Source organism: Tursiops truncatus, chromosome 1, assembly GCF_011762595.2.
Source record: "Tursiops truncatus isolate mTurTru1 chromosome 1, mTurTru1.mat.Y, whole genome shotgun sequence".
NCBI lineage: Eukaryota > Metazoa > Chordata > Mammalia > Artiodactyla > Delphinidae > Tursiops > Tursiops truncatus.
Window position 1 is genome coordinate 53735874 of NC_047034.1, and position 25786 is coordinate 53761659.

General features: G+C 34.6%; 1 protein-coding gene across 12 annotated transcripts in view; it reads left to right on the forward strand.

The window, feature by feature from the left end:
- COP1 (COP1 E3 ubiquitin ligase) overlaps positions 1 to 25786 on the forward strand; it is a 276406-nt gene that overhangs the window by 188076 nt on the left and 62544 nt on the right. For all 12 annotated transcript variants that reach the window (XM_033854790.2, XM_019952343.3, XM_019952342.3 and 9 more), the window contains 3 exons: positions 16395 to 16512; positions 19238 to 19362; positions 20421 to 20581. In XM_033854790.2, the coding sequence (XP_033710681.1) occupies positions 16395 to 16512; positions 19238 to 19362; positions 20421 to 20581 (404 nt within the window). The remainder of the gene's footprint in view (positions 1 to 16394; positions 16513 to 19237; positions 19363 to 20420; positions 20582 to 25786) is intronic.

Sequence of the window (25786 nt, forward strand, 5' to 3'; positions counted from 1 at the left end):
AATTCATAAAATATATCATTAAATACTTTTAAGATATTACAACAGAAACTTCTTATAATTGAGCTTTTGGCAGTTATAAGTGAAAATGGTTTAAGTGAATAAAAATACATGGTAGTCTTTCTTTTTTTTTTTTTAATAGAAGATTGAGACTTCATCAATTTTTGTTGTTTCTCTTCCCAGTAAGCCACTAACACTTCAGTTTCAGCTACATCATTTATGTTCCTTTCTGCAAGCACCTACAGACAGCTAGGATGGGTTATGTTTAAGGGAATTTTTAGAATAAGCTTAATGCCAGAATAGATAAGATTGTCATTGTTTATTCAGATATTCACTCAATAAGAGAAGGTTTTTACATCCTGATATACGTGATTTACTTAAAGCGTTCCAGAAAATGTGTTTTTCCTCATAGAGGTTTTAAAAAATTGACTTCTAAATGTGGCTTACTGTTTTAGATCATTGTAAATCTGTCATATGAAATACTTTAAATATTTTTGAAAAACCTATGTTAAAAAATTGAAATCATTTTTTCTGAATTTAAATATTTATTTGGTGTTTTCACATTTTGTTTGCAAGGTTAGTTTTTTTTTAATATATTGATACTTAACACAGTAGTAGAGTGATGAATCATGTAATTTATAGATTATTTCTTTAGTGGGAGAATTAGAATGAGGATTGGAGAATAGGCTATATTGTAAAGGGCTGCTCCAGAAAATATAAAATTTAGGTACTCGTGTCTGAGTTAGATATCACTAGACAGAGACCATGGTTAAAATATTATCTTAAAGGGCTTAATTGAATTAAATAAAATGTGACTATTCTTTATCCCCCTAGAGATCTTAGTTTAAAATAGAACATATAGATTGCATGTGAGTATTACAAACCAAAAGCTCGAAATCCTATCTAAGCTAGCTTTCTTTCTGTTTAGTGATAATCATTTCATCTTTCTGTGACCGTCTAAGGTGAAAATTCAGTGCTTGCACCTCTTAGTATTTTAAGAGTCACTTCTTCCTCTAGTGGTTCTGAATTCATCTTAAGCTATATAAACTGTGTTTTAGACTCTACAAATTTTACTTTAACAACAGAGCCAAGAGCCAATTTAATTGGTCTCTATTAATCAATATTAAGCTATTATAAGATGCTGAAAGATTTGTTTCAGATTTTAATATTTATATTAAATTGCATTTTTGGTTTCAGTTCTTTATCCTTCCCTGTATTTATGTACTTTGACACTAAACAATGCTTTCCCACTGTGGGAAACAACTCCACCCTGACTCTGGACTTGGCCATGTGACTTGCTTTGGCCCAAGTGATGGTTAGGTGTGAAATTGACCAGAAGTTTGAAATATGCTTTCACAGTTGGGCTTGCTTACTCTTCCCCCTCTGCCATCACCATGAAGAGAACATACTCAAGCTAGCTACTGGTCCCAGGGGGAGGAAGAAAGCCACTTGGGGTGGTACTGACTTGCCCCAGCCAAATCATCCAACCTCCAGACAAATAAGCTCTACTAAAATCAGCCAACCCTAAGCTGTCCCTCAGATCTGTGAAAATAAATGACTGTTCTAAGCTACTAAAATTTAGAATAGTTTGTTACACAGCAATTTTGTGGCAATGGCTAATTAGTTCACTGTTCTGGGAAATTTTATGATATTGAATGAATAAAGGCTATTTCTCTACATAATTATCAAGGCTCTAATCATCTTCTGTTTATAAAAAATCATCACTTATAGAGTATCAGTGTACTTTAGCCAACTATATCACATTCACTGGATTCCACTTGTCTGAAAGCACAGGAAAAAAAATCTATGTAAAAATACTCTGCTACCTTTAGGCACATGCTTTATAAAATCTTCACATATAGAAGTACATGCTTAAATACTTGACATGTAATCTGAAGCAAAGGTCTCCAAACTGGAGTAAGAAAACCCTGATGGAGCACTAAAAGCATTTAGGGTTTGTGTAGAAACTTACAGATTTAAGAACATCAACTTTTAGGTCCTCAAATTTCATACGTAAGTTGATATGCCTGATAGTGAAGCCTGAGGTATCATTCCAGTTCTCCTTTTCCACTTCAACTATTTTTTTTTAAGTTTTTTTTTTTTTTTGATGTGGACCATTTTTAAAGTCTTTATTGAATTTGTTCCAGTATTGCTTCTTGTTTTTTGTTTTGCTTTTTTGGCCACGAGGCATGTGGGGGTCTTAGCTCCTCGACCAGGGATCGAACCCGCACCCCCTGCATTGGAAGGTGAAGTCTTTTAATTTTTTAAATTAATTAATTAATTAGGCTGCATTGGGTCTTCATTGCTGTGCGTGGACTTTCTCTAGCTGCGGGGAGCAGGGCCTACTCTTCGTTGCAGTGTACAGGCTTCTCATTTTGGTGGCTTCTCTTGTTGTGGAGCACAGGCTCTAGGAGCGCGGGCTTCAGTAGTTGTGGCACTTGGGCTCAGTATTTGTGGCATGCAGGCTCTGGAGCACAAGCTTCAGTAGTTGTGGAGCACGGGCTTAGTTGCTCTGCAGCATGTGGGATCTTCCTAGACCAGGGTTCAAACCTGTGTCCCCTACATTGGCAGGCGCCACCAGGGAAGTCCCCAGAAGGTGAAGTCTTAACCACTGGACCGCCAGGGAAGTCCCCATATTTCAACTTTTATAATAGCTTTTTTCTGTTTTACAAGAGAAAAACATATTTCTCATTATCATGAACCTTAACATCGTACATTTTACCAGGTTGTAAAACCCTCAGGATTATCTGACAAAGGGATGTTTCTTCTAAATGTTACTAGAGTAACTTGCTGTCATTCTTTGTCTTACAGGTATTTCTATTAAGAAACATGGCATTAGAAAAAATATATTTTGTACTTTGAGTTCTTTTACTTTAGGTATTTGTTGAGTAAGAGAGTGAAGGTGGGTGAAGTTTTTTTTTTCTTTAAAGGACTTTTTTCTTCTTCTGAGTATTGTCAAAAAACGTTTGCATTGTTCCTTATTCTCAAGCTCCATGGGAGCAAAGCAAAGAAGCCATTAGCACCAAATATTGAACGTAGATCTTCTTACTTCAGTTGGACAAATAAACAGGTGTAATTAATACTGGTCCATAGTCCATTATCTGCGATTTGAAAATCTAGAAAACTCTGAATTCCAAAAACTCACTTTCATTTGATGGCATGATTAAATATAGAGCAGAGCTACTTATCTTTATATATCCTACTTCATGTAATTGTTCATAAGTTTTCCAGTAGAAATATTAATGTATTTGATTACAGAGTGTGGACATAGACCTTACTTGGAGTGTTGCATAATATGAAGCATATTTCCTTTCAAAGTCTGAAAAATTCAGAATTATGAAACTTATCTGCCCCAAGTGCTTGGGATAAGGGATTGTGTTTCTGCACATTTGATTTGATGTTGGTAAACCCTTTTTAGTACTTTGCAAAAATTCTGATTTTAAAATACTCTTCATTACTAGGTAGCAAGGTAGATGGTTCCAGTTCTTTGTATTCAATAAAAAATTAAAGACTGGTCCAATAAAGATGTCAGATCATTAAAAATATTTTTGATAATAAGTGGCTGTGTGAATTTTGGCACAAACTTGGGATTTAAAAAATTGAATGACATTAGTGAGGAAATTTTACATTTCTATGACTGTATCTGTATAAATATATAAATGAACTATAGGAATAGAATTAATGCTGAACAATAAGAATGGAATTCTAAGAGTAGGTAATATTCATTTGTAGTTACCAGAACACAGTCAGTACAAAAGGCAGAGAGAGAGGGTGTGCCACAACCTGTATTTCTAATAAAATATTACTTTTGTTTAATAATTATCAAGATTTGTTGTTTTTTATCAATTGTATACTGATAATTTTAATAGTAACTCAAATGGAGAAAATATCTTACAATTAGAGCATTTTGGTCACAGAAAATTAAATTAATGTTTGTATTATATACATCCTTTTTTCAAAGAAGAGAGAATGCTAAACAAGACTTAGCCTAAAAAGACAGTATAGGGCTTCCCTGGTGGCGCAGTGGTTGAGAGTCCACCTGCCGATGCAGGGGACACAGGTTCGTGCCCCGGTCCGGGAAGATCCCACATGCCGCGGAGCAGCTGGGCCTGTGAGCCATGGCCGCTGAGCCTGCGCGTCTGGAGCCTGTGCTCCGCAACGGGAGAGGCCACAACAGTGAGAGGCCCGCGTACCGCAAAAAAAAAAAAAAAAAAAAAAAAAAAGACAGTATAAAATCTATGGGATACATTTTATTTTGCAAGGGGAACAAAAATACAAATTCAAGGAAAAGATTATGTGAAGTTTTCCACTCTTAAAGAATATCTTGTTTCTGTATATTTTTTAGTGGATGATGTTTGACATCAAATTACTGTGATGTTTAGATTTCATTAGATATACTTAATTCATATTTTAAAATGTCATTTAAATATGTTATAAATGGCAAATGATGAAAAATTTTAGACATTGATTTAAAAATTTATGAGGGTATAGTTTTTTAGTATTCTTTTAGAAAAAAATTAGAAGTCTACTTGGTTAGTTAATTTTGGGACAGATATAGATAGATCATTGTAGGTGGCAGAGAATCAATGAGTGGCTATTACTAGTCAAAAATCAGGTGCTAAATGCTTTAATTGTTAGATTAGTCTTTAAATGAGTTATTGCACAACATTAAATAAAAAATTAAATATTTTAATTGTAAAGAAATATGTATTTTTATGATATAAATCAAGGAGTTTTAGTAAGATGTGGATTTTTTCATAAATTCATGCATGAATCTGAAAACCTGAACTCTCTCAACTATTGTAGAACCATCTGTGGTTGTAGAAAGAAGTTCAGAATCTCAGAAACTTTTTTCCTTGCCTGTACATGCGCTGACTCTTGCTTGCTCATGTTCTCTAGTGCTTTCTCTCAACTCCCCTTACTTCTTTTTCTCTTTCCTTCTTTTTCTCTTCCATGAGAAATGCTACCCTCATCTTAAAAACAGAAAAACTATATGAGCTACAAAATTATAACTTTTCTTGACCCCTGCCTGTCAGAGAGCTGAAGTCACAAGGCAGGGTAACTGAATTCCAAGGAATGCCAAGCCCCTCCAAGGAAAGATAGGACATATGAACATTTGCAGACCACAAGAGGAAGAAGTAGCCACCATAGAAGCTGGTAAGAAGAAATGAGCTAAAATGTTAACGCAGTCTTAAAGGCCAAGTGTGGGCTGGCATAGCAGTGTAGAATAATTAGAAGTCCAGAACAAAAGAGGAATGCACACTTACTCATAAGCTTTTCTCCATGGCCCTCCACTGGCTGCTCACAAAATAAATGAGGCAAGACAGTAACCTGCATCAGTGACAGTCAGAAGTTCATGAAGTGATGAGTTCTTGATGAAAGACCAGCACAAAATATCACCTTTTTCTCCAGACCCTCTTCTCATATCGAGCAGAAGCTTTAAGCTCTTAGGAGAGAAGCAGGAAAACTTCTTGGGCTCAGGATCCTGCATCATACAAAGCAGAGATCTACTACTACTGATTGAGTGGCATGAAAACTCTCTCTTGTCTAAGACCTGCCTCAGATGCTGTGTAGAATTTGCCTGCCATGATGGTGAGGGGTTGGAATGCTTAAGAAGCCCCATACCAGAAACTCAGGCATTTGCACCCTTCCTAGGACTCATGATGGAACAGAAGAACTGAGAACCCCTCTCCAAACAGAATCCTATCACCAGAAAAACAAGAAAGAGTCCTCTACCACCAGGGGAGGGGCAGTAACATGGAGAAAGACCCTCTCCTAGGCTCAGACATGCAGGAATTGTTGAAAAGTAACAGTAGAGCAGGAATACTGAGAAGAGTTTCTCTTGCCCCAGGACCACACTAAGCACAAAGTGATGACAGCTCATTGCTGGAAAAATTTGAAGCCTGTGATGCACTTAACAACAGTGAGCTTAACAACCAAAACCAAAACTCAGCTCAACCACTGACTAGGATAGTTGATTCCATCACACTAATTGCCTGACAGAAAAAGAGGTCCTCATTTCCAGGCAGAAATACTGTTTACCTCAGAGTCTACTGTTCTATGTATGATCTCTTACCTTTAATTTAAAAGTATGTGGTATACAAATAAGTAAGAATAAGCATCCTGTTGTCAAGACTCAAAGGACTCATTCGTTTTATAGATAACGCAGATGTTGGGGTATGAGACAGAAATTTTAAAATAAATGATTACATGTTAAAGGATCCAGTGGGAAAGATAAACAATGTGCTTGAAAAGATGAAGAATTTCACCTGAGAAATGCAAAGTATTTTTTAAAAGTGAAATGGAAATACTAGAAATACAAATCTTAATGTCGGAAACAAAGACTTCTTTGATGTGCTTATCAGCAGATTGGATACAAACTAAGAAAAAACTAGATGAACTTGAAGATAGGTCAATAGAAATTATCCAGAGTGAAACACAAAGAAAAGAGCGGGAGGGAAAGACAGAACACAGTAGCAAAGAGTTGCTGGACAATGTCAGACAGCCAAACATACTTGTAATTGGAGTTGTAAAAGCAGAAGGAAAGAAAAGGAAAGAAGAAATATTTGAAGAGATAAAGATCAAGAATTTTTCAAGATGGGTGAAAGGTAACCAACCTTAGATACCAGAAGTTCACAGAACCTCAAACACAATAAAAACAAACAGACCAAAAATACCTAGGTATATCATAGTCAAAATGTCCAAAACAAAGAAAAATCTTGAAGACAGAGAAATATACTGTGAAAGATAAAAGTTATAGCAACCTTCTCATTATAAACTATACAGACCAAAAACCAATGGACCCACCACACATTTAAAGTGCTAAAAAGTTTTTTTAACCCCTAATTCTGTATCCAGCCAAAAAATCTTTTTTTACAAATAAAAACAAAGATTTTTCAAGCAACCAAAAACTGTGGTTTAATTAGCTCTGGAACTGTGATAAGTTTAAGATATTAATAACCCTACCTGCATGGATGGATGGACAGATGGTTAGGTGGAGGATGGATGCATGGATACAAAAAGATGGTTCTATTCCAGATATAAATTGCAGAAAATAGAAACAAAAGCAGCCACTTGATTTTGTATAACTCTAGAATACTGAATTCTGAATAAAAGTATATTAGAAGACACATAGTAGGGGTGTGTTAGTATTAGGAAGCTGTGGTCATTCTGGGTTGAAACATCTTGTGAGACCACCAGGTAAGTGATACTTAGCTGCACTCCGGATCCACAAATAGAATGTTATGATACTGATCAGCCTAAGCACATGAACTTTGTAGTCTCCACTTTAATTACAGATCTGCTTATCCAATGTGTAACATATATCTAAAGATTTCTTATAGTCCCTAAAGGGAAAGTAAATAGTGATTAGAGGAACTAGACCATGTGCCATTAGAAAAAAAAAATTACCCCCTCTATCACATTAATCAGGATACAGAATTCTTTTCCTCAGAATTATATCATTGATTTATTAACTTCACAAACACTTATTTTTAAAATAACTTTGTATTTGTTACTATGTATACAAAGATAAATAATCCTACCCCTCAAGATGTTACAGTTAGATAAGGCAGACAAGCAAATAAGTTATAGTATGTTGTAAAAAAATAGCATTAGAATAGTGTTTTTACATTATGAGACATATCAGTCTTTTTTGAGAAGCTGAAACATTATTCATGTCTGGGCCCTATCATAGACCTACTGAATTAGAATCTTCAGAGAGGAGACCAAGCATTTGTATTCTGAAATTGCTCCTTATATCATTTTCATGTGTACCCCTCTGTCTTCTCCTGGGACAAGAATAACTATGCTAAAAATATTTACAGGTTCCTGAATTGGTGGAACAAGAATTTGGAAATGCAGATGTAGGCTAAATAATGAAGGCCCTTTATATGTCATAGTAAGAAAGCTGTTTTTGTCTGATGAACATAACTGAATTAAAATACTAAGTCTCTGTTTTAATAGCATTAAGCAAAACATAAGGACCAAATCTGTCTAGTAAAAGAGAAAAACCAAATTGTTTTTTCTTATGAACTGTTATTATTGAGATAATAGGATTCATTATGACTTTAAAAAAAGCATAAAGGAGGTCATTAAATAGACTGAACCCCAAATCTACATTATCTTTTGCACTTAAATTCTCCATTTTAGATTAGTTTTCAATCATTTACTTGCATGGAGTCTACCTATTATATTACTGCTATAGAAAGACACTTGCTATAGAAAGACACTTAATATAGAAATATACTTTATATTAATAATAATACCCTGGGTTGGATGAAAGTACCTCTGGAAATGGAGGGACAGCTGTGAAATACACCAGAAAAGTAGTTACTTGACGTAGTGAAGGGTTAATCAGTCTTTTATTTTGAAACTTGCCACAAATGGTTATGCCAATTGAAGTAATAAAATTCTCAAAAGGGAGTTCTGGTTCTAACAGTGTGATAGACTAGATAAACTGAAAATCCTCTGCCAATAAACATTTTATTTATTTTACATAATCATTATTTTAGATAAAATATATAAAATATTATTTTAGATGCATAGCTTATAAAGTATTGAAATCACAAAGGGTCACAAACAAAGCAGAATAGAAAAACCAGAGAAGTAAACGTGTGAGCTGAAGTTATGTTGCCTGGTGGTGATGGAAAGTTGCTGGCCTCAGTAATCCAGAGACCTGGATATTGAAGAGTTAGTGGGGAGGGAACAGGTGGTGTGGACCTGGGAAGTGTGTACCTAGGGTGTTGTAATTGCCTATCTGCGTATCTACATGGGGAAATCTCCAGAAACTTTGTCTTAGCCTGGGCTCTGAGTGGTAGAGAGGAGCTGGACCCCTGAGAATTCTAACCACTGACTTCATGGCATAGGATGCTTCTTCTTGCCCCCACCACAGAGAAACAGACAAAAGAAGAGAATTACATCAAGAATTGAATAAAATACAAGGAGTGAAATCTTGTGAGCAAAGAAATTCATAAATGTGGGTAAATCTTAGCATTGACTGAATAAAACAACAACAACAATAATAGAAAAATGAGACTAATTTGGATGTTTTAAAAAGATGGAAGTAAAAATTTGGACAAAGTGTAACCGAGGTTTTGGAGGAGTATTGATGAAATGGAAAATAATCTAAGGTTTTTGTATAATCTGTGTAACAATATTAATTAACTTTGTTCTTCAAGTCATACGTTCATTCTACAATTTTAAGCATAATCATTAAAGAATAGAAATAGAATCTCTACTTCGAAACCTACAGTAGGAGAGAAAACTCAATCTGTATTAAAAAGAACTCAATCTATAGCAGGCAGGAAACAAGGAAATGAAGAACCATAGAAAAAGCCAGGATAAAAAGTAAAAACTAAGGTGATGAGAGTTAATCCAAACATCTGACTAATCTGAACACAGTAAATTGAAACAAATTAAATTTACCAGTTCAAAGACCAAATCCCCTGATTGGGTTATTTTATTAAAATTTTAAAGGTTTTCAGCTAAATGCTGTATAAAAACTATTTAGTTTTTTTTTTTTCTTTTGGTTCTTTCCTACTACCATTAATTTAGACAACCATTTTGTGAAAAGAGATTGAAGTAAAGCAGATCAGTAAAGACTGAAGCAAATTAATTCTCACAAAGTAAATATTCACATATTTTTACAGGTGGTTAGTTTGGCTATACATAAACTTAGCAAACTAGGAAATAATTTTCTACTACGTTGAGGAAATAATTTTCTATACTGCATTTTGAGTATGTATTTCAGTCTTTTATTTCTAGTGTGGGCATGCCCATTTTATATTTCTACAGCCATTTAGATTTGCAAGACATTGCCTCTGAATTTAGATTTATGATGTTTGAATAATTTTATAAAAATCTAATTGTTTAAAAAATATCACCTACTAAGCAGAAGAGGAAAACAGATCCTTAAATTTCCCTGGTAATTAACACACATTTTGTTATGTAGAGACTGATTCTAAAGAAGGCAAACTGTGAAACCAGGAAATTTTGCCCACATTTTGTGCTTATTTAATGTTTTATAAGCCACTGTGAATATTTTAGATTGTGTGGTTTATGTTTATCTGTAACCTACTACAGCAGTATGGTAATAAAACTATATATTCCACAAGTAATTCATTGTGTATACTTTCAGATGAATTCAAATAACAAACACAAACATTAAGACTTTTCTATACGTGATACATATTTTTCTGCGTTTCCAACTGATAAAGCTTACAATGATATCATTGTTTAACCACTAATGTCTATGTATAGAACATTGTACTGGGTCATATTAGTGAGTATGAAGATTTAAACAATATTTTCCCTGTTGCCGATCTAGTTTTAGAGACAGCACAAGAGAAACTCTTTTAGGGGAAACACATTTTCTTCCATCAGAGATAATTAAAACCAACAAATCATGAACATACACAAATAGATATTGAAAAAAATAGGTGTTATTGATATTTTGAACTGGATTTGGGAGTGGTCATAGTAGCGATTTGTAAAAGTATTTATTTGCCCATGAACTTTGGAATTAAGCATTAAAAATTCATTAATATACTCTCTCCCTACCATAAATAGAGATAAATTTGGGAAAAAATAGAGGAAGTCATTTTTTCATAGTGATCAATAATAAAATTATTAATTTTCAAATTCTGTCTCTTCAGATTTCTCAAGAGTTGGCAGAGGGGAAGGAAAGCCAAATGTAGGGAGAGAAGAGGCTTAGAAAAGGGCTCCTGTTCCTCCCTGGGCTCTAACCAGAGCAGCTCTTACTTTAATCAGTTTTATATCCTGAAGTTCTAAGTAAGTTAAGCCAGGGAGGATATTATAAATGTTTCTGCTACTTTTTCTTAACTGAGTTTTTGTTTTTAATTTTGGGAAAATATATTGTTACATAACTGAGACTTCTTTTTAAAGACTTTTTTTTTTTTTTAGTACAGTTTTAGGTTCACACCAAAATTGAGAGGGAGATAACAGAGAGTTCCCCTATGCCTCCTGCCCTACCCATGCATAACCCCCAATTATCAATATCTCCCTCCAGAGTAGTACATTTGTTACAACTGATGAATATACATTGACACATCATAATCACCAGTTCACTTGTGGTGTTGTACATTCTGTGGATTTGGACAAATGTATTCATCATCATAGTATCATATAGAGTATTTTCACTGCTCTAAAAATCCTCTGTATTCTGCCTTTAAGAACCTGATCAAGCTTCTAGAAATAAATCTGACGAAATTATGGAGGACTCCTATGACTGGATCCTTCTGGAATTTTTAACTCTTAGACTTGTCCACGCTGAGCCTTCAGCAATTCACCTGTTACAGTTCAAATTTTTATACCCAGATTCTGGTTCCCCATGGCAATTTCTCCTTGCGAGTCTCTGCTCTGATAAGCTATGACTCCCTGTATTTGCTTTTGTCTTTCCAATCTTTGTGTCAGCGGTTGACCTTGGCCCTCACCTCTCTTATGGATCCTAGAATAGTTGTTGATTTTTTAGTCTGTTTACCTTTTAGTTGTTGTTAGGATGGAGTGTTAACTTCTAAGCACCTTATGTGTAGAACTGGAAAACTTATTCGTTTGTTTTTAACTGCTGCTGATTTGATGATTGTGGCTTAATCTCTAATGTACAGATATATAGTTGCTACTTCTGTGACACTAGGAGAATATCACAATTGCTTGTGCATCTTTTGCAGACTGGTAAGGAGGGGTGACTCATAAAGTAAAGCGTACATAACAGTGGGCTAAAGTTAATATGTCTTTCTAGGGTTTTATATACGGTAAAAAAATAAGCAATGACAGTTTCTGATTCTTTCTCAAATGATGAACAAAGATCTAACAACCAGATTCAGAGCTGGTGTTAAAAGCAAATGCTTCCAAAGTATTCCATGTGCATTTGTATTATTTAACTTATACTTGCTTGATCTTTCTGTTTCCAAAGATTAGCTTTCTTTCAGATCTCTGAGGTGGTATGTTAGGATATCATCAAAGGCTTAAAGGAGGTAAAAATGATTTAATTATTGTTTTTAAGAACAGTAATGATAGCTATATGAGATAAATATCAGTAACCAGTGAACCTGTGTGTTTTTTTGTGCGGTACACGGCCCTCTCACTTCTGTGGCCTCTCCCGTTGCGGAGCACAGGCTCCGGACGCGCAGACTCAGCGGCCATGGCTCACGGGCCCAGCCGCTCCGCGGCATGTGGCATCTTCCCGGACCGGGGCACGAACCCGTGTCCCCTGCATCCGCAGGCGGACTCTCAACCACTGCGCCACCAGGGAAGCCCGACCTGTGTGTTTTTAAATACTAAAGTTATTTGCCCTGCCTAAGGAATGCTTTCTAAGGATTTCTCCAACTTGCTTTCTCATCCCAACCCTATCTTGATGACATCCAAAAGCTGGAACATTGAGAATTTTTATAAATTCTCAAGCATCTGGGAAACCTGAAAATAGTATCGAGGATTTTAAAAATTCAGTTTGATCTCTGATTGGCCATATTGGCTTCTTGCTTTTTGGAACACAGTCTAGGGTGGCTGTGTCATAAACTGTATTTAAAAACTTTGACTTATCAGTTATACTTGGTTTATTCTTACTTTAGTAGAAGGTAATGAACTGTTCATTAAACATTAAGTTCAATAAGATATTTCTACATCTATTCCAGACAAATTATTTCCACCCTATTATTTTAGCATATCAGCAATGATTACCTTATTAATGGTGAAACTGTGTTTGTTTGGGTGTTTTGCTTTGTTTTGGTTTATTTTTTTTAGTATCCCTATAGGAAAATTATTCATTGTACTGGAAATTGTTCTTTCTTGGTATTCCTCTCCATGGTTTTACAAGTAGCATAGTTTGATTAAAAAGTTAAAGAAAAAGAAACAGATTCTGTTTACATTGACAAGGCCATGGGGCATTTAACTAAGCAATCAAATTTAGGACCACCAATGGAACAAACATTATATGCCTCCTGATGTGATGCAGTAGGAAGGACCATCAGTTTTATAGTAATCTTGTCAAAGCTATGTAATAAGAGCATAATAATGAGAAAACATTCAGACAAATTTAGACTTGTGGAACACTTTGCAAAACAAGTAGCCTAGATGCTTCAAAAATAACAGTATTATGAAAATGTTATATATAAAATGACAGTCGTAGAAACTAAATATAGTGTGTGACCCTTTAACAAAATTAAATAGTTTTCAGGATATTTTTTAAACAGTTGGGATATTTGAATACAGAATACATATTAAGTTATATTCTCATGTCAGTATTAATTTCTTGAGTATGACATATGATATTGTTGAAGAGTTTCCTTCTTTTTAGAAGGTGGGTGCTGACATTTTTATGGGTAAAGTATCCTGATATTTAAAACTTACTTTCAGATGGTTCAAGGGAAAAAAAAAGTACGTGTGCTTGTTTGTTTTTAGAAGGGAGAATAAAGCAAATTTTGTAAAATGCTTACAGTTGGTGAGTCTAGATTGAAAGGTACAAAGGTATTCATTGTATTATTCTTTCAACTTTTCTGCAGATTTGAAATTTTTCAAAGTAAAAAAGGGAGAAAAGAAAAATAGAGATGGGATCATATACTATATCTTCAAATTATTAAGACTATTAGAATTATAGTGACACTTCAGAAAGACTTCCCTTTTATAAAGGAAAGAAAATTATTGAGGACTTAACCTACTTACCTAAATTATTTATACCATAATATTGCTAAAGTATATGCACAAATGTACAACTGAAGATCACCTTTGTGTGTTCCTAGCTCTTAAAGCAACTATAAAGTCAAGTCAGATTCTAACTAAATACAGTGAAAATATAAAACCAAAAAAAGAAAAGAAACCCAACATGATGACATAATAACAGTAATGTGATAGCTAGTATATATTTTGCTGAAAATAAATCGCACATGGTAAGCTGGTTCTGAGTACTGCGGTACAGTTTCTTTTCAGGCTGCCATGTCTACAGAAACACCTGCATTTCTTACTCGGTCTCCACACTACTTTTCTCATTCCAGCTACTGCAAAATCTTTTTGCAATACACAATGACATAATTTAACCTTTACTTATACCCCTATATCTTTTACATATTACATCCCCTTTTGTTTTTTTATTAGCCTGAGAATGAGGTAGTATATCATTATACTGTAGTATGCTATTTTATAGTATCATTATTTTCAGATAACTTGAAAAATTAAAGACTTATTTTACTAAAATGTTTTTCAATTTTGAATTATTTACTGCAAGAGAGAAGTTTACTGTCTTTTACTGATAAATTTAACATGAGCACAGCGGATGAAGGAGGATTTTTTTCTTCCATTTTTACTCTAACACATGCCGAACAGATTACAGCTATACATTTGTACTTCCACAGGATAAGCTGAATGCTGTCATTTGAGGTGATCACTTAATGCAATTACAATAATAAACATAAACTGCAATGTGGGAATACTTTTCCATATAAGCAACAAAAATACTGGCAAATTTATAAAAATGAACCAACATTATAGTTATGGAAGCTTTGAAAACCAGCAGCCTTGTTGTCACCACTGGGGTAAAAACTGGTTTTGGAGCTTCTCAAAAATCCCCATTTCCAGATCACTTTCACTATTTGACCTGACTTACAACTCACTAGAAAAGAAAAAGCTCCATTTGCAAGATGTTGTTTCCGTTTGACCTGATTCAGAGTCTCCATGGGAAAAGACCTGTACCCAGGGTATTGTTAAAACAATCAGATGTAGTGTCACAACTATCAAAGTCTGTGATACCAGTTGGGGCAAACAAGAGCAAAACAATTTTGAGGAAAAAGAAAAATTTGGAGGACTTTTTCTTCCCAATTTCAAAATTACAAAGCTGTAGTTATTAAGGCATTGTTGTACTGGCAGAAGAGTAGACATCTGTGGATCAGTTGATTAGAATTAAGAATCCAAAAGAAAATCCTTATTTATAGTCCATTCATTTTCAACAGAGGTGCCAAAGCGGTTCATTGGGGAAAAAGTCTGTTCTCAAATGATACTGGGACAACTGGATTCATATCCATCCACGTGCAAAAAGATGACCTAAGACCTTTATTTCACACCATACACACAGAAATTAACTTAAAATTGATCACAGACTTAAGCGTAAGAACCAAAACAATAAAGCTGTTAGAAAAAAAATAGAAAAATCTTTAAGACCTTGGATTAGTCAGTTTTCGTATTTGCAACACCAAGAGTGTGTTCTATGAAAGAAAAAAAGATAAATTGGACCTTATCAAAGTTCAAAACTTCTGTACTTATCTAAAAAGATAAGCAACAGAAAGGTTGAAAATATTTGCAAAACACATTTCGGATGTGTTGCCAAAATTTTCTAAGAACTCAAGTAAAGGAATTGAAACCATCATGTATTGCTGGTGGGAATGTGAAATGGTACAGTGACCAGTTTCTTAAAAAGTTAAACACAGAATTATCACATGACACAATAATTACACTTTTCAGATATCTACCTGAAACCTAAATAAATGTCCATGCAAAGATTTGAATGCGATTGTTTATAGCAGCATTATTCACAATAACCAAAAAATGGAAACAAATACCCATAAACTGGTGAGTGGACAGACAAGATGTGGTATATCCATGCAATGGATACTGTTCAGCAATAGAAAATAATAAACTGCTGACACATGTTAAAATATGGATGGACTGCAAAAACATCATGTAAAGTGTAAGAAGCCATCCATACATAAAAGTCACATATTGTATGATTTCATTTATATAAAGTGTTCAGAAAAGGCAAACGTATAGAGGTAAAATACAGTGGTTGCCTAGGTGGTGGGTGGTAAATGTGCATGAGGCATCTTATTGGGATGAAGAAAATGTTCTAAAACTGATTTATGGTGTTGGTTGCAGCACTGGGTAACGTTACTAAAAATCATTGAATTATGTACTTACAGTGAGTAGATTTTTATTATATGTAAAATGTGTCTCAAGAAAGTGTATTTTAAAAAGCAAATGTGGGGAATAAAATTATATTTCATTTTGTTTAACCAGAAACCCAAAATGTTTACATTACTTTTATAAAGCCATGAAAATGTAAGGATACGTTAAAAATTTTCCAGTTATTTTGAATCCTTAATACTGTTTCTAGAGCCAGGATCTCAAGAAATATCAGTGGAACTCCCTTTCAGACTGACTTTGGCATATGTATATACACTTTTTTATACAACCATAGTCTCCTAGATTCAAAACAGAAAACCTGCTGTATCTTCTTATCTTTGAAAATGAGTCATTGCTCTTAGTTTTCCGACTGTTATAGGTGGGATATTGTTTCTTAAACATTTGATGAAAAACACCCAAACCAGTTAAAATAAGCTTTGCCTTCCATTTCTTCATTTACTACATTTTTCTCTTTTTGTTTTGTTTTATTTTAGATCACTGTGTTCACTACTATGATCTTCGTAACACTAAACAGCCAATCATGGTATTCAAAGGACACCGAAAAGCAGTCTCTTATGCAAAGTTTGTGAGTGGTGAGGAAATTGTCTCTGCGTGAGTATTACCCTTTTCAGAAGTTGAGCTTATTTAACATGCCATCATTTACCAGTTTGTAATGTCACTGTGGGTTTTGTGAAGAATAACACTGTGGTATATGCACTTTTTCTTAAATAGTAGATTTTTATAACTTGTCTAATTAAAATACATATATAGTCTAGTCTGTGTTGCTCACTTTTATATGTTATTTGTGAATAAAATCCAGATGATACTATTTTTTAATGTTACCCCCTTAAACATTTGAACTTCAGATTGGATTTCAGCCCCTGCTCCTTAAAAAGAGAGAAGCAATATAGTTGATGCAGTAGAATGAGAAGTGTTTTATTTATTTAAGACCACTAATATGTTATTATATATTGATCTATATTGCAGTATAGTAGTATCATTTTTGGTTTTCAACAATATTTGGTTGACTTTCATGATTCCATGTTATTTGATCTCCCAATGATTTCGTGGTGAGTTTTAAATATGTTTTGAAGAGAACTTTCTAAATGTGACTGCTTACACCTGACAAATATCCTTTGAGAAGCCTTCTGAACTAGAGAATCATAAAATAAGCTTTTAGTTGTCTTTTGTTTTGTTGAAGGAAACAAGATGTCAACCAGGTAAATAAAGCTCAGTTGCTACAATACTGTTAAGTAAGCTTTTCTACTGAGACAGTCCCTTCTTTCTGTTATCCATATCATTGTTCTCTTTATTTTGTATTATTCTAGTAAATACCCATTCTCAGTCTCCTTTTTTTCATACATATTATTTCTTCTCAAGCCTAATTGTACATTGTTTTCTTTCTTTCACATAGTTTCTAATATCTCTTAGGAGATTATTAATGCCAGTGCCTTATACTTGGGATCTCCCACCACATCTGCCTCCATACTGGTTGCTCTAGATAAGAACTTGGTAATTTGAGTTGATTTAACAAGGTAATTTGAATTGAGTTACAAAAAGGGAAAAAAAGAAAGTGAGAGCTGAGCTTTCTAAGAGGAGTTAATAGAGGAAATTAGTTCACAAATCTAAGTTAAGTGGTAACCAGTCAAAAAGTATCCCATCTTTAGGAGTAATAATGGGCAGTAAATTAAAATTTTATTCAGATTCAAATATGAATGATTATATGTTAAAAGTATTTTTCTTAAATTTCAGACTTATCAGTGTTGAATCAATTAGTTTGATTTCAACTAGTTGAAGTATATGTATACTTAATTGTATTGGAAATCATAGTTGACCTTTTTAATGCAGATTTGTGGTTTGTATATTCACCAGTCTTTTTTCCTTCTTAGTTTTTATAAATCATGATGATTTTCCTCTTGGACATTTTTGTGTTAGAAGTATGTAAGACATTTACCCACAAGTATGTTTGGAAATATTAAAAAGTAATATTAAACTATATACATATTGCTGCAGCCTCTGAATTCTTGGGCTGTGACACACACACACACACACACACATACATATAAAGGGATTTTCAATGCAATATTGTTGAGCAAAAAACAAATTTAAAACAACATAAATGTCAGAAATTCCCTGGCAGTCCAGTGGTTAGCACTCTGCGCTTCTACTGCTGGGGCCTGGGTTCAATCCCAGGTTGGGGAACTAAGATCCCACAAGCCACGTGGCGTGGCCAAAACAAAAAACAAAAAAACCCCATAAATGTCTAAGAATAGATGTTATGTTGAAAAATGATGAGAAGCAATAGAGAAGTGTTTGGAGTGTAGCCTCTGAGATAAGACAATTTCAATCTTGGCTCTACTAGTTACTAGCTGTGGTACCTTGAAAATATCCTTAACCTTCTAAATCTGTTTCCTCACCTCTGAAATGGAGCTAATAATACTACTTATGTTGTGAATCTCTGAGTAAAATAATCTATGTAAAACATTTAGCATGGTGCCCTATTCTGTGAATGTTAGAGCAAGAGAAAAGATGATTTATTGTGTAGTCATTAATAAAGATATGGAAACATATTTATTTTACATAAACAATGTAAAACAAATTGTTGAACAAGCAAGAAGCACTTTACAAAATAATATGTGTTGTTATGATCCAATTTTTGTAACAAAAAGTCAGAAGAAAACCAAAACTTGATATTTTATTCAAATCCTAAGACTGTCTTTGTGTGATAGGATTAGCAGTGATTTTTATATTCAATTATTTTTTGATTAATAGCTGCATTTGCGTATTATTTTATTAAGATAAACTATATAGACCATTCAACCATTCATAGTATTCCACCCCTGTAGGTACAACTAAGCTGTGAAAATATCAATAGTTTATATTCAGTATACTAATATAATTCAACAGTTGAAAAGTAAATCAAATCAACTGGAACAACTGAAATTAAGCACAGCTGCCAGTAGAGCTCTGTTGTTGTTTGATGGTGATGGTATGATGGCTAATATTTGTTACTTCCTACATGCCCAGGTACTATACTATTGAAAGCATTTAGAATGAATTAATTTAATTTTTGCAGTATCTTATAGAATTCATCTAATTCTATAAGATAGGAATCATTATATTTCACATTTAACTGATGAAAAAATTGAGGCCAAAGAGGTTGTATAACTTTCCTAAGGTCAAAAGCAAACTAATGGCATATTGACCATTCTGACTCAGACAGTCTAGCTCCAGAGTCTGCATTCTCAACCACCAAACCGGATTGCCTCTAATTAGTAGTGATGGGTTTCATGTAATGAGATCTTAAAGTTGTTCTAACTTTTTGTGTTTATCTCAGTTCAACAGACAGCCAGCTAAAGCTGTGGAATGTAGGGAAGCCATACTGTCTACGTTCCTTCAAGGGTCATATCAATGAAAAAAACTTTGTAGGCCTCGCTTCCAATGGAGATTATATAGCTTGTGGTAAGTGAAACTGTCGTTTCCTGGAACTTTTAAATAGATATCTGTCACTGAAATTGCATTCAGTGGAATAGACTACATACCAATTCAGGAAATGATCTATACATTCAGAAGATAGCATGTTGAATTTTCCTCAGATTAGAAGAAGCATTAGTCCTTCTCTCCTTCGCTGAGCACAAGCCCTGACCACATGAAATAGCATAAGATTGTTAAATACGTTTTGTAGTTGTTCTCCGGTAAAATATAATTTCTATAGATGTTATGTAGAAGACAGAAAATATTCGTTTCTGCTGATATCTTAATTTTGGAGACATTTGTCTTCTAAAGCTTGATGTTCATTTTCCCCTATATAATGTTCCCTTCAATAAACAGTCTGTTTGGGTAGTCTTGATCTGTTTTTCTAGGACTTTCATTGTTGATAATTTATACAAATTTAAATTAGCAGTAGAAAAGTCAAATTTGGTACTGTTCAAATGCTTTAATACATCTGATGCCTGAATATATGAACTTTCGTCAGTACTTTCAAGTGACTTGGCCTTTTATTCAGTAAAGTTGACTGTCTCTACATGTATATGAACCTAAACCCTGTCAAAGCAAATCTCTTACTTTGATAGACTGCTCAAAAATATAGGTTTCTAGACTACTCAACTTTTATTGGGGAATGGGAAATAAGTTTTGTAGATTATTAAAATCTGCCTTTTTAAGTGCTATAACTTTCTTCTTCCCCTCTAGATAAAAATCTTTATAAATGTAATTCAAGATCATGCTATAATAACACACTTCTGGTTCTTCTCTAGACCTCTGCTAAAATGATTTTTGTATCAGTATTGTTATATCATTTGACAGTGGGTTATTTCTTTAGGTTAGGAAAGTATAAGTTTTTTTCTGTGAATCCTTTTCTCATATGATTCCCAAGAAATCCTGTGCTCTGGTCTTTCATATTTTACATAAAAGATTGTTAGTCTTTGAACTTAAACATTGAGTGATAGTTACCTTATGAATGTGATATCCTAATTCTAAGTTCTCCCACTCTAAAAAAATTATTTTTAAATATTTTTCAGGAAGTGAGAACAACTCTCTTTACCTGTACTATAAAGGACTTTCTAAGACTTTGCTAACTTTTAAGTTTGATACGGTCAAAAGTGTTCTGGACAAAGACCGAAAAGAAGATGACACAAATGAGTTCGTTAGTGCTGTGTGCTGGAGGGCACTGCCAGATGGGGTGAGTTTTTATATCAGTTTTTTCACCTTGGTGTCTCATATAATGCATTATGTTTATGTATACACAGGTAAGTTTTTTTAAGTTTAAAATATAAATTGATATGTTATATACATTTTCTTTTTTGCTTAGTATTGCATCACCAAAGGAAACAGGCATTTTAGAAAGTAGTAATTGAAATGTCACAAATGGAACAGTAATTGGAATGTCACTTCATGCTGACATGATGTCCCCTGTGTGCCCATAGCATCATGTGCATACCTCTGTTACAGCATTATCACATTATCTCTATCTCTTCTCCTATAGGACTGGAAATTTCTCCAGAAAACACACTGTGTCTCATTTTCCTTATTAGTCACATGCAATATAGGCTTAGTAAACATTCAGCTGAACCTGGTATTGTATTAGAAGGAAAAAATTTGATGTAGGGAAAGGAGAGTGGCCTGTATGTATACCTAATTAAATACTATTTCAGGGTAGAATTTCTCTCTACAAAATACATTTATACACGAATATTTAAAGACATTCAGTTAACAAGCAAGTTGCACTTCTAGGTTGCCCAAAAAAACAGTTTCCTCAAACTTGTCATTTATTTATACATTTTAAAGTGCAGGCTTTCTCATAAGTTATATGAAGAAATAATCGTTTTTATTGTCTTGATTTTGTAAACATTAGTCATGCATTAATGTCATCTTTTTAAAAATAGCTTTTTAGGTACTGACTTGGTTTTAGTTTTGACACCAAAAAATTCTACTTGATGGTTACTTTAAGACATCTGTTTAATTAGGTATATTTAAGCTATCTTGTTTACAGTTCTATTACTCAACTTCAGTTTTGGCAATGGCAGACTAGGTGATTTGGACCAACCCTCCCGCTAAGTAGAAGTGGAAAAGTTAGAGTATTCAAGTATTCAATATATATATTTTAAAAACCAAAACCTGTTTTAAGTCATTGGAAAGTAAACAAGATAGAAAAGAATTACCAGTCTAGGAATGTGAGCCTGGCTTTTGAGTATTCTTTTCCCCTGGGAGCATTTGCCAATTTTGATAGAATGGCTGAGCACTTATGGTAGCTTCATGGGGGCACAGGGAATGCAGTCTAGTGCTCACCACCATTTGGGTGAACTTACCTTGGTTTAGGTCCCCAAAGGGCTCTAGTCTAGGGTAAAGCAGTAGAGGATAAGCCCCCAGTGATTTTGCAACTCAACTTCAGATCATATCAATCCTGAGTAAACTGAGGTGATCTTAGATTGCTAGTGTTAACAAATGCAAAATTAAATCCTCTCTGCAAGAAAACCTTCTAAAGAAGATCATCTCAGAATTTTATGTTTTTCAAAATTGCAAATATAACTAGGACACAACAAAAAATAAAGAGACACAGGAAAAGCCAAGACGACATGAATAAATTTAGTATAAGCATTGAACAATAGAAACAAAATCACAGCAGCTCTGTATATTATAACACATAGCCTGAAAATAACCATGCTGACAAGATGAAAGACAAGGTTGAAAATTTCAATTGGGAAATTAAAAGTATTTTTTTTTTTTTTTTTTTTTTTTGCGGTATGCGGGCCTCTCACTGTTGTGGCCTCTCCCATTGCGGAGCACAGGCTCTGGACGCGCAGGCTCAGCGGCCATGGCTCACGGGCCCAGCGCTCCACGGCATGTGGGATCTTCCCAGACCGGGGCACAAACCTGTGTCCCCTGCATCAACAGGGGGACTCTCAACCACTGTGCCACCAGGGAAGCCACTAAAAGTATTTTTAAAATGAAAATTCTAGAACTAAAAAAATATAATTACCAAAATTAAGAACTTAGTGGATGGGTTGAATGGAAGATAAGACACAGTTGAAAAGAGAATTAATGAACTTTTAGGAAAGTTAGAAGAAAATATACAGAAGGAAGCATGGAGAGACAAAAAATGAAGAGATGGAGAGATGAAAAAAAAAGAGAAAGGAGATAGAGGTTGAAGTAAGAAAGTTGAACATATTCAATAGGAGACCTAAAAGGAGGGGAGAGAAATAATACAGCCAAAGCAGATATTAGAAATCATTATTGTTGAAAGCTTTACAAAATTGATGAAAGACAGTAAGGCAGAGATTCAATAAGCCTTCATACCCCAGAGAATAAATGACTTGAAACCTACATTGTGAGTACAGATTTAATATCAGATCTGGACCCTGAACAGACCTAGGCCTGCTGAAAATCAGACCTTGGGTCTGCCTTCTCATAGCACTCTTCTGTGGAAATAAATTAAGACAAATAAGGAATGTTATGTGCTAAGAGCTAGTTATCTCTTAAATTTATTATGAACCCTCATCTGTATTGCCTCTGGACTGAGAGAATTGTGAGTTGACATGTTGGCCTTACATCTATGCAATGAGAGCGATACAAGACTGGCAGGAAACCAAGGCACACCTCTGTATTGAGGTGAACCACCTGCACTTCAGCTGTCCTTGGCAGCTGTGCTCACTCTGTGTGGTTTGATCTAAGAAGCTGTGCATGTGAATACTTGCTTGGCCTCCTGATGAGTGTGAAGATGCTGTGCACGCTGAATATCCTATCTTATATCCTTCTATAAAGCTAACTAGCTGCTAGATTAAAACTAACTGCGCCTGATCCTGTGACCCCTGCTGGTGGTGGGACACATCATAGTAAAACTGCTGAAAATAAAATACAATGGGGGATTCTTAAAGGAAGGCAGAGAAAAACTGTCTTCAAAGGATGAGTAATTAGACTGACAGCCAACTTCTCAGTGAAGCAGCAGAAATCAAAAGATAGTGGAGCCAGATCTTCAGTGTGTGAAGGACAATACCTGCCAATCTAAAATTCCATATCCAATGAAAATCTTTCAAGACAAAGGTAAAATAAAGACATTTTTAGATGAATGAAAATGAAGATTTTGCCACCAGCAGACTTACACTAAAGAAAATTTTAAAGGTAATTCTTAAGGCAGAAGGAAAAAAATGCAGAAAATGAAGACAAAGGCAAGACATGCAGAAAGGAATGGTAAGCAATAGAAATGGTAAATATGCAGTAAATCTAAATGCATGTCGACTGTATAAAGCAATGATGTCTTGTTGGACTTAATACACACATAGAATTAAGTACTTGACAATAATAGCATAAGTCAGAAGTATAAATGTAATTAAAATGTTCTCAAGTCCTTGTTTTGTCAAGGAAGGTGGCAAAAGAACTAATTAATGTTAGACTGAAAGGATGCATATTGTAGTTCATAGGATGACCCTCAAAGTAAGTTCTTAAAGTATGCTACCTAGACCAAAAGAGCAGCATCACCAGGGAACTTGTTTATTTCACAATAAAAAGATTAAAAGTTCTGTAACTCACTTCAGTACCATTCCAGATTTAATTTAAATCTGACTTTTATATAACTGTCACTTTGATTAGCTACAAAAAATGACTTCATTCCCTTATTTTATATGAGGCAGAAGGAGTGAGACACTCCTTTGTTCATTTATTCAGCAGATACTTAGTATGTGCAGTCACCGTTCTACATACTGGAGATAAACTCAGAACAAAACTGTAAGAAGTTCTGGCCCTCTTAGGAGACTTAGAATATTATGTGCTGGAGCAGACAAAAAAAAAATACATATATATGAAGGTGACAAGTGCTTTGGGGAAAAACTAAGCAGGAAAGTGGGATGGGGGTGCTAGAGTAGGGAGTTGTAATTTTCAATTGGTGGTGACAATGCCTTACTGAGTAGCTGAATTAGAGCAAAGACTAGAAGGAGATGAAGATGTATACCATATTTAAATGTAGGAAAAGAGTATTCCAGGTGTAGTAAACAGTTCAAAGGTCTTGAAGTAAGAATGCGATTAGTGTTCCAGGAACAGAAAGAAGGCCAGTGTTGCTGTACTACAGTGGTCTAGGTGGGGAGTAGTAGATAATTTCAGAGCAGTGAAGAAGAGCTGTTTCAATAGAGCACGTTTACCATTGTAAGGATTTTTGTTTTTCCTGGGAGTTGGGAGCCATTGTAAGATTTTGAGCAAAGGAGTGATACAATATGACTTAAATTTTTTAACAATCAGTTTGGCTGTTTTGTAGAGAACAGACATAAGGAATCAGGAAGGCTGTTGTAATAATCCAGGTAAGATTAAATAGTGGTGAGCCAGTGAGAAGTAGCCAGATCTTGTTCATATTTTGAAACTGGAATAAATAGAATTGCCAATAGATTACATGTGGAGAACGGTAGAGAAAAGTCTAGGATGACACTGAGGTTTTTTCCCCAAGCATCTATAAGAGTGGAATTGCCATTCCTTAAGATGGAGAAGATTACCAGAGGAACTGTCTTATGGGAGAAGATCAGGGGAGAAGACCAGGAGTTGACCTCTAGACCGGCCTGATTTGAGAGTTACTAAAAATACTAAGTGGAGATGTCAATTTTGGATTCACAGGAAAGTTGTGAACTGGTTAAGTTTGAGGTATTACTTGCCGTGTAAGTGGACATGCCAAGTTGGAGTTCACAGCAGATTGTGGGGCTAGGCATATAAATTTGGTAGCTGTCAACATATGATATTTAAGCAAGAAATGGGATAAGATCTCTCCAAGGGAGTGTAATCAGAGATTAGAAGTAGTATGAGTACCTTATTTGAGGGTACTTCAATGTTCAGTGATTTAGGCAATGAGGAAGAATCAACAAAAAGACCGAGGAGTGGTTATCAATAGTAGGAAAACTGGTGCCTGGGAAGCCAAGTGAAGAAGGTTTTTCAAGGAGGAGGAATTGGCCATTGATATGAAAGTCTAGAAGAGAGAAATCTATAGAGACTAAAAGTAGATTAGTGGTTACTTAGGGCTTAGGTGGGCGAGAGATAGGGAGATGATAGCTAAAGGGTACGGGGTTGCTTCCTGACATGATGAAATATTCTCAAATTGAGTGTGGTGATAGTTGCACATATCTATGAATATACAAAAAAACCATTGAATTGTACACTTAAAATGGATGAATTGTATAGTATGTGAATTATATCTCAAGCTGTTTTAAAACAATAAAAAGAAAAGAAAGCAGTAATGATAAAATTTGAATATCTCATTTTGCAACCTAACCAATGGATCTGAGCATCCAGCTACAGCATCACAAAGAGAGAGACAGATGCCATACATTGGGCCTCCTGAAGGAGGGGACCCTATGAAGTCAACTCAACCCATGTTTGATTAAGCCTCTAAACCTAACCACTTACAGGAAATACA